We start from the raw sequence: 13,118 nt of genomic DNA, 5'->3' as shown, positions 1-13,118 counted from the left end.
GTTTCGACATTTTTGATAAAACAACGTGATTTAGCTCTATACAATACACACACACATATATATTCGTATAGTGTATAGGTATATTTTGCCAACAATAATAATTAAATTGACCGACTTGATAATCGGTGAATTGCGAAATTCGTATCCCCCTATTGTAATCAACTCATTAGTTTAATCCGTATATTGTATTAATTATTAATCGCATTCCAATTCATGCGTAACGTTTGTTCGCAACTTTGATTTATACCGACCTATTAAAAGGACTGTTTTTCGTTTTAATTATAGATTTATACGTGATCGAATATACTATAATAGGCGAATCTTTTTATACTCGTTGAAAAGAATTCGTTCGCGCTGTACCCTCTTCGTGGTATAAAGATTGTTCAACGTGGAATAAAATTGGCCGAGTTAAAAGATACTTTAGTTCGGAGTGAAAAAGAAGAAACGAAAGATGAAAAAAAGAAAAGAAAGAGAGAGAGAGAGAGAGAGAGAGGAAAAGAAAAGAATAACAGACTTAACTAGTTAGTTATATCGATGGAGAACATAAAAGTTTGTTACGCGGCCTCAAAGGAAGAATTGTTACTCTCCTCCTTATCGTTTCTTCGTAGACTGACATTACTATCGAACCGTCTATCGACCATGGTCACCACTTCTCGTAGTAATCCCTAGCGAGTGCGACTAAGGCTAACGAGGTCGTAACTACTTGTTGCAGTGACGCGCTGACGCGTACAGCCATGAGCGGCGAGCTTCGACTGCAGTATTTGCAGAATTTGACTGATCTGTTGTCCCGCACGTTCAAGGCGCAATTTGTGTTTCCTGCATTGGGACACGAAGACATAGGCGTGAGCTTCGAGCAACTCTCTCTACTCTGGCAACAATGGTTGCCTCAAGAAGCCATGGATACATATTTAAGAGGTTGGTTTGAACAATCGAGTCAATGTTTACGAACAAGAGGAAAGAAAAATTGTTATCCCATTTATCGTATAATTACAGCTGGCTATTACACGATCGAACAGAGCTCGGAGAAATATCTGATCGTCTTCCTCAACACGAACCTTTGGATGGATCTATCGGAAAATCGTATGGCACATCGAACCAGCGGTATCACCGTTGATAGCTCCCAGGATCCATTTGGGCAATGGCACTGGTTCGAATCCGTGTTGAAAAAGGCTCGGAAAGAAGATAAAGCGGTAGGTTCGAAATTAATTTTATCAATTATTTCACGGTGTTATCGAGTTTGTCGGTTTTGGGTGGTTAGAGGAACGTGCCATTAACCTAACTAATTACAAGTCCAACATAGTCGCTAAGTATCGTACAGTACGTGTATTAACGGAGGAAGTTCGATAATTAAAAGGATCAAGTGATCGCCAGGGTATTAACAGGAGACGTAGAATTCGTTTGAAAGCTTTGCCAGCGTTAATACCACCTAGGTGGTTATGTACACGAGACACGCTCGCAAATGAGATTCCGTTGATCGCCCGTCAAAACCTGACAGGACATGATTTATCGACGAAGCACACAAAGTCCATCCTTAGCTCGACTATGCCAGAACGATCGCCATCGAGGACGATGGAGATCTCACTTTCCCTTTCATAGGTTACGCCTAATCGTTACTTGGATCAAAACTCCCCCCATTATTATATCTACTCGTTAGTTACTTAGTCTCTTCTTTCTCTTTCGATCACTTTGAAGGATTACTTCAATCACGATATCGTTAATCGGACAATTTTTACGATCCATCTGGCTCCCTTTGATGGATCAGAGAGAATGAAAGAGAGAAAGAGAGAGAGAGAGAGAGAGAGAGAGAAAGAGTAGGACCAATTTTTCTCCGACGAAATTCCTATTTCACGTCAAATCTAAGAACGAAGAAGGACTATCTGGCAGGAGTTAACTGGTAACATTTTCCTAAGAAAAATCTTGGGGAAACGTTCGTTGGACGAACTGACGTTGGAAGAAGAACGGTCTGGAGGGGGAAGGGACAAATATCGCGGCTCAAACTTATCGGTTATCGATTATGCCCTAAGGCGCATAGAACGAGGACGACATACGCGAGGAGGAGCTTACTTGGGCTTTTCCTACGCGAGTATACGATGCAACCGGCTATCGATAAATTATGGAAGGACTTCGTATTCTATGGACGACGAGGTACCAACTCCCATATACATACGTCGTTGCACGCCTATGCCATTGATCCCGATCGGTATTAACCACCATATCGATATAACATTCTCCGTACGATACACCATAGCCACCATATCTGACACATAAGTACACACGAACGTAAGCAGTCCTGGCATTTCGTAGCACGCTCCAATAGCTATGGATCGTACATTTCCCACGATGGTATTGTCACCTCTATAGGATACCAAAGGGATTCTATTCTATTCTATCTCTATCTCTCTCCATCTCTATCTCTATCTCTATCTCTACTTCTACCTCTCTCTCTCTCTCTCTCTCTCTCTCCTCCGACGTTCTTCCGAGATCTCAGATCTTTGTTAGAGGCTTATGGCATTCTTCAAATCTATAAATGTTCTCTCAGTAAAATAGACTCAGAGAGTCAGCTATTTCATTTCATGATATTTTCAAGACTCAAGGATTATACAAAAATATACTACAATGAAAGAGGAATTTTTCATCCGTCGTGAAGTTCAAGGCTGACGTAATCCCTTAAACACAGAAAACTCTCTAGAAATCGTTTCAACGAGTTTGAAATTTCTTTACGAGTTATTTCGGGAAAGTTTAATAAAATAAAAGTTCCATATGGGTTGTCGAGAAAGGTGGATAAAAGTTTATGAAAGAAGGAAAGGAAATATATCGAAGGTATCTACGTCGTTCCATCCGACCCTTGTTTGTTCTGTCGAACCATTTCTAAGCTTTAGCTTTGATCGGTTTTCGCGAGCCAGCGAATGAAATTAATGCGATCATTGGGGAAACTCGGGAAAATATTACTCGGCTATGAAAACGTATGAATATCGATAACTTTATTGGGATTCGTTATCGATATTTAATGAAATGAGAATGTTCCAACGTTTAATAGTTTTGAAAAACAGATCAAACGAAATAACAAATGAGAGATTACAGAAAGTAGATTTGGACCAAACGAAAAATTGATATTATCTGAAATTTTCGATACTCATTTTTGTTCGAGATTATAGAAAGAGAAAGCTCTCAATGCATTTTTCGAAAATCTTCTAACCGATCAAATGTATAGAACATCCGATTTAACGTCGATTGGGCTATAATCCGTAGGTTGTAGTAATCCATAAGCAGTTTCGGTTTTCTCGATCCGAACCTCCGAGCCAACTCGAAAACCGAGGATAGAGTTAGGAAACGGTATGGCAACGACGAGGGAATCGATCGATTCTCGACAGGCCGATAATACGATTACAAATTACGGGCCGTTTAAGCGCGTCAGCGGCAAAACTGACCAATCAGCGTCCCTATTGTCGTCTCGTCGGATTCGTTTCTGTCCAGGTGAATGGTACTATGTGAGTCTTGCACCTTTTACCTACTTTCCCCATTGTTATTTTCAAATAGAAATACGTCATTTATTCTCTGTCTTTCTTTCTCTCTTTTTCTCCTTGTTCAAACTTTTTCATTCGATTATTACGTTACGTTAGATTATTGCTAATCGATAAAGAGACTGATGATTAGTTAACGCTATATAATAACAAAGTTCTCTCTCTCTCTCAAAAAAAAAAAGAAAAAGAAGTAGAATAAATCCAATTTATTACTTTATTATCGTTCTTTCTTTCGTCAAAACAAGGAACGATTCTATTATTATCGTCTCGTAATTAGAATGCTTACATCTACGGAAAATCCCTAAATCAACCATACGTACCTATATCTACGTGGATAAAGATATATTCTAACTCGATGAAAGACGATACGAACATAGTTGTCTTGTACATCTGTTGTCCTAACCGGTGAGTCCGCGTGTATATATCGAGTTGAGAATATCGTAGGAAAGCTCATCGACCGAATGTAAGCATCGAGAACAACGCGTCGTCTCTAGTTTCCTCTTGTTTGTTCGCTACTCGGATTTCGGTATACGGATTACTATAGCGAACTTCATAATGGATTAATGTCGGAAGAGATTAAATACTTTACCATTGAAAATAAAATAAATCTACGCGATATGAATTACTTTAAGATGTTTTCGAATACTGTTTTCAATGTCATAGACAATCAAGAAAATTTCAACTTCGAATCTGATAGGAAACTCAGGATCGAGTAATAATGGTTAATGAAAAAGTAATACACACACACACACGCGCGCATATATATATACACCTTCTTGAAATATCCGATAAGTTAAGCAAATAGGAAGTTATTATCGATCTAATTACTTCCGCCGTTCGAAGCACTTCCTCCATCTTTTCCCATTTCTCCTACCTCTTCTTATCAAATCATCTCTCTCTTTCCCTCTCTCTCGTTCTCTCATTCTTTCTCTTCTAAAATGGCGTTCGCCGGAAAACGATCCTAAAACGAACGAAGAAAAGAAGTTAGTCTCTCTTCCGACGTTTCATCCCATCAACATTAGTAACTTTTCTTTCCTCCCTTTGTCTACTGTCCGATTCCGTTCCCATTTTTGCTCATTCCCAAGTTCTCGAGATCGTTCTTTTACTGGAAATGCTATCGCGATGACGGTAGACGGCTTTGGGATCGAGCCTGTAGAACGATATCATCGGAGAACTAGAAGAGAGGAGAGGCTAATTTCACGAACGTGCTCGATCGAGCGTCTCTAGCGTGTTACGTACATAGGTACTTCCTTCCACTTGATCTGTATGCAGCATCCGACGTGAATCTCTATAAGAAAACGAGAGATATACGCTATGATCATGCGTGACTTTATACGAAAGAGAGAGAGAAAGAGAGAGAGAGAGAGAGATGCATTTCATGAATACGATTACCCATAACGTCGAGTTTAAATTTCTTTTACACCATCTCCGTAATTTTCTACAGTTTACAGTTAAATCTCAGTTTAGAAAACGACCTTTAGATAACGTAAACACGAGAGATGCGATACGAATGACGACTCAAACGAGACTAACATTGCGAAGCAATACGTACATACGTATATGTATATATCTTCGAACGTAAGCAGAATTATTTAACCTTGATATCTTTTCGAAAGTTTTCGGAGAAACCGAGATACAATGGAATAATAGATCGTGTACAATAATATTGATACATCTTTTTTCTTTTCCGAGAATAATCACGTTAAATAAATATATATATATATATATATATATAAATATATATATATATATATATTTATATTGATTTGTTTGAATTTTATTTTCGAACGCTATACGTACGATCTTCTTAATCTCACAAAGAGAAAAATATTTTTCAAGCTGAAGGACAGAAACGCTTGCTACAAATATTTGTAGGTTTTGTTTGTTTGTTTGTTTGTTTAAACCGGCAAAGAGAATATACGCAAACCATTTACGGTTTGGTAACGAGAAACTTTCACCCTCCCTCTTGAGGCTAACTCACACGTGTCCGTACGTGACTCGCATCAAGGGTATATTTAGTTAACTTGTATACTCACGTGACAAAGTTGACGGTAAGGTTCTAAAAGAGTGTGTGACATTACTTTCTGGTGGAGCAGGTGTTCATCGTCGGTCACACACCACCAGGAGTTGACGATCGCGAGAGCGGTGCCGCAACCCTGAACGAGAGGCACAACGCCAAGTACCTTCAGGTGGTACGTCAAAATGCGGACATCATACGCGGACAGTTCTTCGGGCACTGGCACTCTGACACGTTTCGTGTCATCTACAGTGACACTGGTACGCTTTCAGAAAAAAAAAAAAAAAGAGAAAAAAGAAAAGAAAAGAGAAAAAAAAAGAAAATGAGGACACGCTTTCTTTCTTTTCATTTCATTCTCACTTCGAAATCCGAATGGCTCATTAGCGATGTCCAAATTTAATGTCCTAATTAATTTCAACATTTTTACTTCATAAAGAAAATCCTCCGAATACTTGGAAAAATATTCATTGATTAAATTATTAACGGGGTTTTTTTTCTCTCTCTTTTATTTTTTTTTTTTTTTTTGTAAACTCGTTTCAAGATATATCTTCGATTTTATCTTTCTTTTTTTTTTTGTATTCTTTTACGTACGTATTACGTCTCGATAGGAAATCCTGTCTCTTGGATAATGATAGCCCCTAGTATAACGCCGAATACACCAGGGGGAGGACCCAACAATCCCGGATTGAGACTGTACGAATTTGAAACTGGTACAGGACAAGTAAGTAATAAATTCCAGGATGAACCGAGTCTCCTTAAATCAAGGAATCAGTGGCGATTATCGGGATATCTTTTTTCCTGTTCACAGGTTCTGGATTATAAGCAGTATTATCTTGATCTAATGGAGGCCAATAAGCAAGGCTTGGCAGATTGGAAGATCGAGTATTCCCTCTTAGATTATTACAAACTGAAGGAGATAACTGCGATCAGCCTGCATGATCTTGCCGATCGATTCACGCAAACCAGAGACAACGCTTTCGTAAGGTACGTAATTAATGACCTTTTTTTAGAATGCCATCAGATAAAATTGGAAGTTGGTTAACTTTTTTAACATCTTTAAAACGTCGACGAAAGTAGATGGATAGGATTTCGTTAAAAATATCTCTGCGATTGAATTTTTTTTTCTGTCATTTTTTGTCTCTTATTTTTTTTTCTCGATCGATCCCACTCGATTCTCGTGGATCCACAATGAAATTGATCAAATTTGGAAATCGTGCATTCGTATTATGTGTATCTCTTAATTATAGCTACAATTTTTCATATAACATAGAAAAAAAAGGGACGATTATATTAATTGTATTCGAACAGCTCTCGTTTTCGTAGTACATATGATACTAACATCTGGCATTAATTAGTTTCCTCGAAATCATTAAAATCTAATGTGCCAGTCAAACTGAGAGGAATAGAGAAAGAGGATGGAGGAGAAAGAGAGAGATAGACAGATACACACACACACACACACACACACACACACACACAGAGAGAGAGAGAGAGAAGGAAGTAGAGAGAGAACAGGAAGTTTCGAGTCTCGAGCTAGCACGATATTACAATTTGACGGTTGCGTGAGATATTTCGTATCACGGTGAATCGGTCTACTATTAATAATTCCCATACTTCTGTACGCAATTATCCGCGATAATAATTTCAGGCAAGTAGAGCAGATAGCTGTCTGCCCTTTTCGAGGCAATCGCGCCATTACGATGCTAATGGTCGTCCCGATACGGTCGATCGAAACCACCACACATTTCATGTATTTTATCAATATACGTATTATGTTTATAAATATATATATATATGTGTGTGTGTGTGTATATGTATATGTATATGTGTATGTGTGAACCGACGAAAAATTAAAGCGAATTCTTAAGTGAGATAATATCTTTCGACAAAAAAGTAAATACGTAACGAATAAAAAACTCGTGCCGGGCTGACCGACGATCCGTCAAAAGTACAGAGACGTTTGATATTCTAGTACAGTGCTCCAAACGAACGTGACAAACATTTTTATCGATGTTCATCTCGACCACCGCCGGATATACCCTTGTATTTACTCTTTCTATGAGACTCGAAATAACGATCACTATAGTTACAGCATATACATGCAATTTTATTTCGAGCGTGTATAAAGTACGATTAGAATAATTAATCATAGCGAATGTCTGTCGTGCGAGTTGAAGTAAATCGATGAATAATTAAAGAAAAAAAAGAGAAGAAAAAAAAAACACGGTTTCTAAACGAGACGGATAGAAGCAGGAGAGAGGGGGAGAGAGAAAGAGGGAGAACTTGTGGAACTTTGAAACAAACTTGTGACGAGCAAGAGCTATAATAAGTCCCCGAGAGAGCAGCTTTCAAGAAGTCAAATATTATCGGAAAGCGTACTTTTGTCAATCGACGTACAACGAACGGAATGGAAACACGAATTTCTACGGAATCGATGATATTAAATAAACTAAACGTCGAAAGAATGATATACTCTATAGAAAACAAAAAAAAAGAAGAAAAAAATAACAAAACTATTTTATCGTACAAATATATATATACGAAATTTCGATAGTCATATACCTATTCGACAAACTACATAGAATGATTCGTGAAATAAAGAAATTTTGAATATCAGAGCACAAAAACACATCAAGAGTTAGCGAGTAGATTTATCAAAATGTCCAATCCGTCGTGATTGATCAGCCGAAAGATCGAAATCTAAATGTAACATTAACGAATCATGCTATGTTTCATGATCGTATTAACCTTGCAAGGACTCTTGCAAAGTACTTTCTCTTATGTGCAGGTATTACGCAGCTAACACGGTATCACTGCAACGCGAGGTCGAGTCGATTTGGGGTTGCGGCGGTCCTTTGAACGGAGTCTGTGCTTTGCATCATTATTGCACAGTTACCCGACTCAACGTGAACTTGTTCAAGCAGTGTTACGCCTCCTACGCATATCCATTGGCATCCAGAGGCACCTCGACGACGTATCGCAGCCTGTCTCTCGTCCATATCTTGCTATTCCTCCTTTTGCTGTTCGTAAATCTACTGCAAAACCGGTAGGATGCGGAAACGAAGAGCTCTCTCGGAGCGGCTACGATCGAAGCTGTCACCTCCGCCGCGGCCGCTTACACGAACATTTACTAAGACACTTACATCTCACACATGCAGAGATACAAATACAGCTACGTTTCTTCTTTAGTCATCGTGTCGTCCCGAGAATCAGGGTCGAAGCGCCCGCACTCTCTTCGTCGAGATAAGTAAATCCTCGTTCTAGGATAGCCGACTATAATGGCGAACGTATCTCGACGTAAAGAACGTCGCAAGCGCGATCTCCTTTGTCTCCTTCCTTCTCTCTCTTTCTCTCTTTCTCCTTTTCTTATCCTCATACTCCTTTTTACCTAACCACCCCTTTTACCGACATCTTTATTCTTTTTTCCTAGATCCTACATGTGGGTACTCTACGATAGTCACATCGTATTCGGTGTTTTTAAGGATAAATGCGAATATCGTCCAACGGAATGATTGGAATCGTTGAAATTTTCCTACTCCACCTCTTCTTCCTCTTCCTCATCCACCTCCTTCTCTTCCTCATTCTCCTCTAACATCGAATCGTGTTCGTGCCATCGGCAAAACGAGATTTCCACTTCCATTTTCGCCCCCGCAACATTATCTACGCTATCGCGAGTCGGACTAGAAATTTTCTCGGTCGACCTGACGGCTGCTTTTCTAGATTTTCTGCTCGGAAACCCTTATCCTCTTATTCTTCTTCTTCTTCTTCTTTTTTATTTTATTTTTTCTACTCTTTCTTCTTTTACCACTTTTTCTTTTTCTCCTTCTTACCCTTTCTTTTCGTTACGTTGTATATATAAACCTACATCTTCCAGCGTTTCTCGGATGGTTAGGACGTTGATCGAATGGAACGTTTTTCGAAACGCGAATGACGGATGATTATACTGGATCTGGAACGTTCGTTTTATCATTGCTCTATTGTTTGCCAAAGTCAACGTTGTTGTGTTCTTTAAAGGGGGTGAGAGGCTTTGAGCGGAGTCGACGACTCGGGAAAGTGACAACGTCGGAATGCATAGCTTAAAGAGCCATTATATTCGTACCACCATTTTGCGATTGTCGAAACGATGCAGTATTTCTTAATAAAGGATTCATGGATTTGTATGAAAAGTTTTCTTTCATTAAATCCTCCCCTTCTTCCCTTCTTCCCTTCATCGAAATCGTCCATTCGATCGTACCATCGGTATGGAGTAAAAGAAAAAAGAAAAAAGAATTATCGTAGTAAAAAGAAACGAGAATGAAATTAACTGTGGGGAGAAAAGTAGCGTTAAAACGTTAATCGAATAAATTGAAATTTCGACCGATGGAACGAAATGTTTCTGAAATTATCCGAGCAAAGTCTGACGAAGAAAAAAAAAAAAAAAAAAAAAAGAAAAAAGAGAAATCAAAGAAAATTTCCGCTCAATGGACCGCATTATCAAATTACCTCGTTCGATTTCGTTATATACAAATCGTTAAATTATTTTTAAATGTTGGATTATAATTAAAAAATATTGTTAACGCTTTAAAAACAAATCCAGATAATGTTCAATCCTTTGTAGTCTTTGTTCACAATACCTAATGAAATTTCAATGCTAGATTTCAACGAAAGCTTAATAAATGCCGCCAATATATATAAATATATATACATATATATATATATATATATATATATATATATATGTATATGTATGTATGTCTATACCTATACCAGTAGAATATAACGGGACAGAGTAGGGAAAATCGCAATTAATTTCATAGCCGGTATAGTTAGTACCAAGTGGAGTTCCTGAAACGAGCTCTGCTTCGAAATACCAAGTGACAACGGATATGAAGATAAGTTGTTCATTAACTCGAGGGGGTCATTTAACAGAAAATGTGAGAATTTTGCTAGCTTAATGAGATCCGAAGTTCCCTATATGAAATCACAACTGGAAAACGAAGATCGTTGTAGAATTCTTAATTGGAGTTATCGTCGATGTGCGAGAATTTAGTAAAAATAATTGTGTCTATGTTTTCAAATGTACCTATTTGAAAAATGGAATATTTGAAAAATCCTTCTCAAATATTCTCAAATATTCCTTTCTTTTTTTTTTTATCTTCTTCTGTAGAAACTGTACGTCCAGAGAACGAGACAAGGAGAAAGATTTTTGGACGCAAATTAGGACTTATTTAACATAATAAATCTCGACGCTATACGGACTTAATACAGTGCCTCTGGCAGCAGGAAGCATGCAACCTTCCTCTGCTTTTTCTCTTTGTGGTTGCTCCGGTTGCTGGTGCTGGGCTGTTGGTGCTGCTGGTGCTGCTGCTTTTGCCACTCTCTGTCTTCTGGAATTATCGTGTACAGCATATCCTAGTCATAATACAGTACTATACATAGAACCATAAGAGAGAGAGAGAGAGAGAGAGAGAGAGAGAGAGAGAGAGAGAGAGAGAGAGAGAGAGAGAGAGAGTAGACGATGGTTCTCAACTCCAATGAACCCAAACGTTTATCTATAAACTCAACTTTTCGATTAAACAATATTCACGATATTTCATATGCGTTTTCCCCTTTTTGTTTATTTATTTTTTCTTTTCTTTTCTTTTCTTTTTATATTATAAAACCTACGAACGAATAACCTGGAACAATAGCAGTATTTTCAATAACGATACTACAAAAATAGGAAATAGAAATATTCTCTGGTCGATCAGGTCTTTATTCGAAAATATACTCCATTTTGATCGAGGAAACGTATCCTTCTTCCGTCACGTAGATCACGTATATCGAATGTGTATGTTTATCGCTTGTGGGCTTCATCAAAGTGGATGTTTACAGATCAAATGGAAGCGAGAGTACATACATACATACCAACTACGTTTGATCGTACATGTATTCGCAATACTTGTACCTTGTTTTGCCTCGATAGTAGAGAAAAAGCTTTGTTTTTTATGAAGTTTCCGCAATGACATTCTCGCCTTTCTTTTTTTATACGTACGAATTACTTCACACACACACATATATTTATATATATATGCGTGTGTGTATGTACGTATGTTATATATGTCCTCATGCAAACGTGATTCTTTCAATTCAAATAGCTGAGTTATAAAATGTAAAAAGTAACAATTCCCTTCGCGATAACGGCAACGCGAGTAAAATACTATTTTTACGAGGAAAATGTAAAAAAGAAATTTCTAATCTCTTTTTTTTTTCCTTCCTTTCCCTTCCTAAAACTTGCAAAGCTCTTGAAAGAAAATGTTTTATGTACGTATAAAATGGAATACCGATGGTGCACGCACGTTAAGAAAGGATTCCTCCAAACGAATAATACGATTTGAGTGAGATATCTCTCTGTGTTCACTGTATCATGTATTTTACAATAAACTATATTATTGAAACCGATTCATATTATAATTTTATATGCAATCTTCTTATTCGTTCAAATTTTCAAAGTTATTCCCGTCTTATTTCTCCATTTTCATGATGCACGTAGATAAATTAAAAAAATAAAAGAAAAGAAAAATAGATTCTTCTTTACGATTATAATCAGTAAACATATTTATTATTTATTATTATTTCGTTATCGTTGAAAATATCGTCGCTCCTTCAAAAATAATTTGATAATGTGTTAGACCGATTGTATTTTCAAACACTTTCTTTTTTCTATCTTATTTTCCGTTAGCTTCGCCATCCCTTTAATCGTTTTATTTTATTTTTCAAAGCAAACCGCAATGGAACTAGCTAGGTACGCGTATGCGAGTAGGTTCGTGATGACGTTATTCGCATGTTGCTCACGCAGCTGGAAAAAGACCACGTACGAGCTCTGCGCGTATCATCGAAGCTCGTTAAAACTGTACGATGTCGTAGGATTTTTATTGCGCTTGAAAGTCTGACGAGAGAATATTGTTTTCTTTTTCCCCCTCTTCTCTTCTCCTTCTTGCTCGTTTTTTCCTATTTTTCTTGTCCTCTCTCTCTCTCTCTTTTTTTTTTTTTTTTTTTCATCAGTCTCCCAACGAAAATGCTCTTAATGTTCTTCAAACAAAATACTGATTTATTTTTCTGACATTTATATCGGAATACTTTTCAGTATTCCGCTTTTCTTTATTTCCATTCCTTTTTATTTTTCCTCCCGTCTGTCGCTAATTAGAACACGTAGGATATTCTATTGGACGTTTCCTCTAAAAGATAATATTTTCTATAATGAAAATAAAGAAAGAAAGAAAGAGAAAAAAAGAAGTACTATATCAATTAAAACACCGTCCGAAAATTAATTAGAGCCGTCAGAAACGCTTGACAAATGAGCCAGAAGTTAACCAGCAAGCCTTGTTACTTACATCGATATACATAGTACATGGATCGAAGAGAGTGACAATCTCAACATGCATTCTATCCGCTAGTCGGTATAATCGGATTATTATGTCACGACTTATGCTCGTGCTCAGCTAACGGAAGCGACTGCCACGACGTCGGTAGATGGTTTGAAAAGCTTAGCACGTATTAACATTTTTCTGAGGGTGAAAGAGAATGCTTTCTTTTGTCAGTCCTTCGTAAAGCTTGGAACT

General features: G+C 37.6%; 1 protein-coding gene across 5 annotated transcripts in view; it reads left to right on the top strand.

Annotated features, from left to right (window-relative positions):
• LOC127068325 (acid sphingomyelinase-like phosphodiesterase 3b) overlaps window positions 1–9,704 on the top strand; it is a 32,616-nt gene extending 22,912 nt beyond the window's left edge. For all 5 annotated transcript variants that reach the window (XM_051004357.1, XM_051004354.1, XM_051004353.1 and 2 more), the window contains exons 5-10: window positions 713–915; window positions 994–1,190; window positions 5,618–5,798; window positions 6,147–6,259; window positions 6,347–6,522; window positions 8,327–9,704. In XM_051004357.1, the coding sequence (XP_050860314.1) occupies window positions 713–915; window positions 994–1,190; window positions 5,618–5,798; window positions 6,147–6,259; window positions 6,347–6,522; window positions 8,327–8,588 (1,132 nt within the window). In that variant the 3' untranslated portion in view covers window positions 8,589–9,704. The remainder of the gene's footprint in view (window positions 1–712; window positions 916–993; window positions 1,191–5,617; window positions 5,799–6,146; window positions 6,260–6,346; window positions 6,523–8,326) is intronic.
• Window positions 9,705–13,118: the final 3,414 nt, after the last annotated feature.

This window comes from Vespula vulgaris, chromosome 13 (assembly GCF_905475345.1).
Source record: "Vespula vulgaris chromosome 13, iyVesVulg1.1, whole genome shotgun sequence".
Taxonomy (NCBI): Eukaryota; Metazoa; Arthropoda; class Insecta; order Hymenoptera; family Vespidae; genus Vespula; species Vespula vulgaris.
The sequence above is the reverse complement of the archived record's forward strand: the minus strand, read 5'-3'. Positions and strand labels throughout refer to the sequence as shown.